The following is a 3,791-nucleotide window of genomic DNA, read 5'->3' on the forward strand; positions in this document are numbered from 1 at the left end:
TGCAATATCTGTCAATTCAAATCAAATATAACTGTATAGTCTCGAAACCTTTGTCTGCATATAGGAAAAATATGAAAAACAGTATAATCTATGTAGTGTCCGTTAGGATATTGGTGTTCTGTGATGTAGTGTTTATGACAAAACAACGACCAAAACAAATGTTTTATTTTAAATAATTTTTTATAAGTTTAATAAGTTTTTACAAACGAAACAAAATGTTTTCTTGAATATTTATGGATTTTTATAAATATTAAGTAATATTCACATTAAAGTATCATTTTTTATAGTAATCATATTTTAGTGGTATTTTATTATAGGTCTTCGTCAACTAAAATATCGAAAATGGTAAAAATTTGCTGTGTAAGGGGATGTAAAATTGAAAGTGCTTCAAACTGTGGTGTTTGGTTCCATAAGTAGGTATATTCTTTTTTCTATTTCTCAAAATTATAATAATGTACAGACAAGAGTATTGTACACAGAAAAACATACCTGTGCAGAACAACCATATGAAATAGTCTTTATTAGCCATATTAAATTTACAGGATTCCAAAAAATGAAAAAATACGCGCCAAATGGTGCGAAGCCCTAGGAGAACCGATAACTTCACGTAGCGCTGTGATTTGTAACCAACACTTAGAAGTTTTTAAACCAAAGATTTTAGCTACATTAAAAAATGATACTGTACCTTCAGGTTTGGTATGTATTATTATTATTTCTTCGTAAATATGCTTATAAATGACTTAATAATATAATTATCTGATAACAACCTTAGAGGAAATTTAACAAAGTAAAAACATATTAAAACATGTATGTGTTTTAAAGTTATGAATTGGTAACTCAATGATATATTAGATTGTGCCTACACTAATCATTAGTGTAGGCACAAGACTTACACTGCATAGCACCAATTACAGAAGATGACATTTAAATATAATAATTTTAGATCTGTTTTTATTTTTTTTTAATTAATATTAAATTTATACTAAGTACTATTTATATATATACTGTATTCAATGATATACATACAAGGCCCATTGGGGCCACTAGGCAATGCTATTCTCGCAGCCCCTGTCTGTTCAAAAAAAGTAGTTGTTTGCAAGTTATTTGGAGTAAGTAAATTATAATTTTTTTACAGCCAATTACTAGTGAATCATGTAAAACCAAGTCTCATTTGCCAAGTCATTCAGATGATGCTGATGAGATAGAAGAATACTCACAATGCAATTTATCAGGTAGCTTTAAAGAAAAAAAATTACATCATATTGGTATACAGGCTTCTTTGACTAGCCCTAATGAAAAAATGATGCAACAAAAAATTAAAATACTACAACAATCCCTCAGACACAGAGATAAAGAATTAGTAGAATTAAGAAAAAAGTTACATATAATTAAAAACAAGTGCCTTACATATGAGGAAGTTAAGCTAGTCATGAAAAACGATTTTAATGACATTCATGATTATTTCGTGTCAAGTGGTAGAGTTTTGTGTGACTAACATACCTAGTATGGTATTAATCAATACTGATAACTATATAGTAGTAAATGAAGATAATTATTATATACAGCTATACAATACCAATCACTCTTTGAAGACCTTATGTATAAAGACATGAGGAACATAATGTGTAAAATATACATGTGGATGTGAACATTTACTTGTAATTTATAGTACAAAAAGAGGCAAGTTTTTGAAGTGAGTAAAATATAATACACAATATAGCAACAAGGCAGAAGGAAGATTTCAATACAGAGTGTATTATTAGTAATAAGTGTAATAATTTATACACTTATTAATAAAAATTACTAAATTGATGTATAAATAAAATACATGTAAATTTTGAAATAAAATTATTGTAATTCTAATAATATTTTACATGTTTGTCACAGAACATAAAATTGACACCATCACCATGTGATACACATAGCAAGGAGAGAGAGAGTGAGTCTCTGATAAATTGAGCATATTTAAATCAGAGCAACCCACTATGTTAACATTTTTCATCCAAAGGAAAAATAATACGCATATTTAATACTCAATATTTATATTCATTTAACGAAGTTGTAAATCTGCTTTTAAATTAAGAATTATAAAAACTGACAATAAATAAAATATCACAGCAAATATATTCATACTTCATAAATTATAAAATCATCAAAATTTAGGTGAAATACATAAATCTTTTATTATGTTAAATAAAGAAAAGTAAAAAAGAAAATTACATGATAATAACATTACCAAGGTATCAACTTTGTGATTTTAAATACTGATTTAGTTGTAAACCTTTGAAGATTTACTTAAGAATACTACTGTGTATGTATATAACAAAATAATTGTTTATTAAAGAATCTAATTGACATTATCACATAAAGAACAATCCACTTGAGTATTATAAAGCATGCCATAAATTAGTTATATCAACATAAATAAGAAAAATATGTACCCTTAATATATTAAAATGCAATACAAATATTGGACATTTCTTTGCTACATATAATTGATTTGGAGTAATGCAATATTTATATTTATAGAAATGTGTAATGCTCAGATCTGAATGTAAATTCAAATTTGATATACAAAATAATCAATTCACGTATTTTACAATTTCTAAAGTTACGCGAAGACTTTGTTAACTTATATCAGACCACATTGTGAGCATAGGGACTTGAGAAACTTGTATGAAATTACAACATGCTGTATTATTTTAATTAAATAAATAACAATTAATTTAAAATAGAATGTAATTATCTACAAAAATCTATTAATTTATAAAAATTGCTTAAATGTGTGATACCCTAATTATTAACATTGTTTTAAAATACATGTCCATTGTGTAATATTTCCGTTAGTGTTATAATACAAGATTTCCGCTACAATATTCAAATACTCCATTTTATCAAGGAACCAATACAATTTACGATATTAATATACTTGCATATATTTAAAAACAATTATTTGATAATATTTACACAGCAATATCAAAAATTACGGTTTCGTAGCAAAATATTTACAAATTCAATTTAAAACAACGCTATACAGTTTTGTGCCCTTTTTACATTATATGTTGAGCGCACACTCATTAAACTTAATTTATTTGTTTAATTGATCAATTTGCGAAAGGGATAAGAAAATAATCATTTTAGAAAAACCTGGTTAAGTATTATTTAAATTAAGTAGATGAAAAACATATTGATTAATATTTAGCAAAAAATATATGTAATTTCATCCCATTTTTCAAATTGTTCAATATATATAATATAATAATTTAATAAATACATGTGGTGTCTCTTATAATAATCTAGGGTTTTAATAAACATCATCTATAATCTGTTAATTTACGGTAATATATTTAATAGAAGTAAACACACTCCTTTTACATAAACATATTTTATTGATTGATTACAATTATTAGTAAAACTCAAAACTAATATTTTATTATAAGATTTCAATAAAATTAGTTTTATCAAAATTCTAATTAAATTTCATCAGTCGTATTTATAATAACGACGGTACAGATTTGGGCTCTTTATATCTAACACCAGAAACACGAAATCTCTCTAGAGACATTCAAAGGTCAACTGAAAAATTATTGTAATAATTAATTATGTACTATCTATGTACGAATGTATGAAATTATGACGTGAATTACGTGTAAATATAATACAAGTGATCATAATAATTATTACTTATTAATTATCCACTGGTGTTATCGTCAAAGAATAAAGTATTTTAATAAATGACTAACATATACACACAATAAAATAATGAAACTAAACTTAATATTTGCAACACA

The 3,791-nt window shown here is 25.2% G+C and overlaps 1 protein-coding gene across 1 annotated transcript; it reads left to right on the top strand.

Moving 5' to 3' along the window:
- The first annotated feature begins 209 nt into the window (after positions 1-209).
- LOC131848944 (uncharacterized) lies at positions 210-3,602 on the top strand. The gene is made up of 3 exons (XM_059198904.1): positions 210-413; positions 543-696; positions 1,136-3,602. Exons 1-3 carry the CDS (start codon positions 343-345, stop codon positions 1,493-1,495), a joined length of 585 nt encoding a protein of 194 aa, XP_059054887.1. The 5' UTR covers positions 210-342; the 3' UTR covers positions 1,496-3,602.
- Positions 3,603-3,791: the final 189 nt, after the last annotated feature.

Source organism: Achroia grisella, unplaced genomic scaffold (assembly GCF_030625045.1).
Source record: "Achroia grisella isolate CSIRO2021 unplaced genomic scaffold, CSIRO_AGI_Agris_v1 utg6051, whole genome shotgun sequence".
In the NCBI taxonomy this organism is placed as follows: Eukaryota; Metazoa; Arthropoda; class Insecta; order Lepidoptera; family Pyralidae; genus Achroia; species Achroia grisella.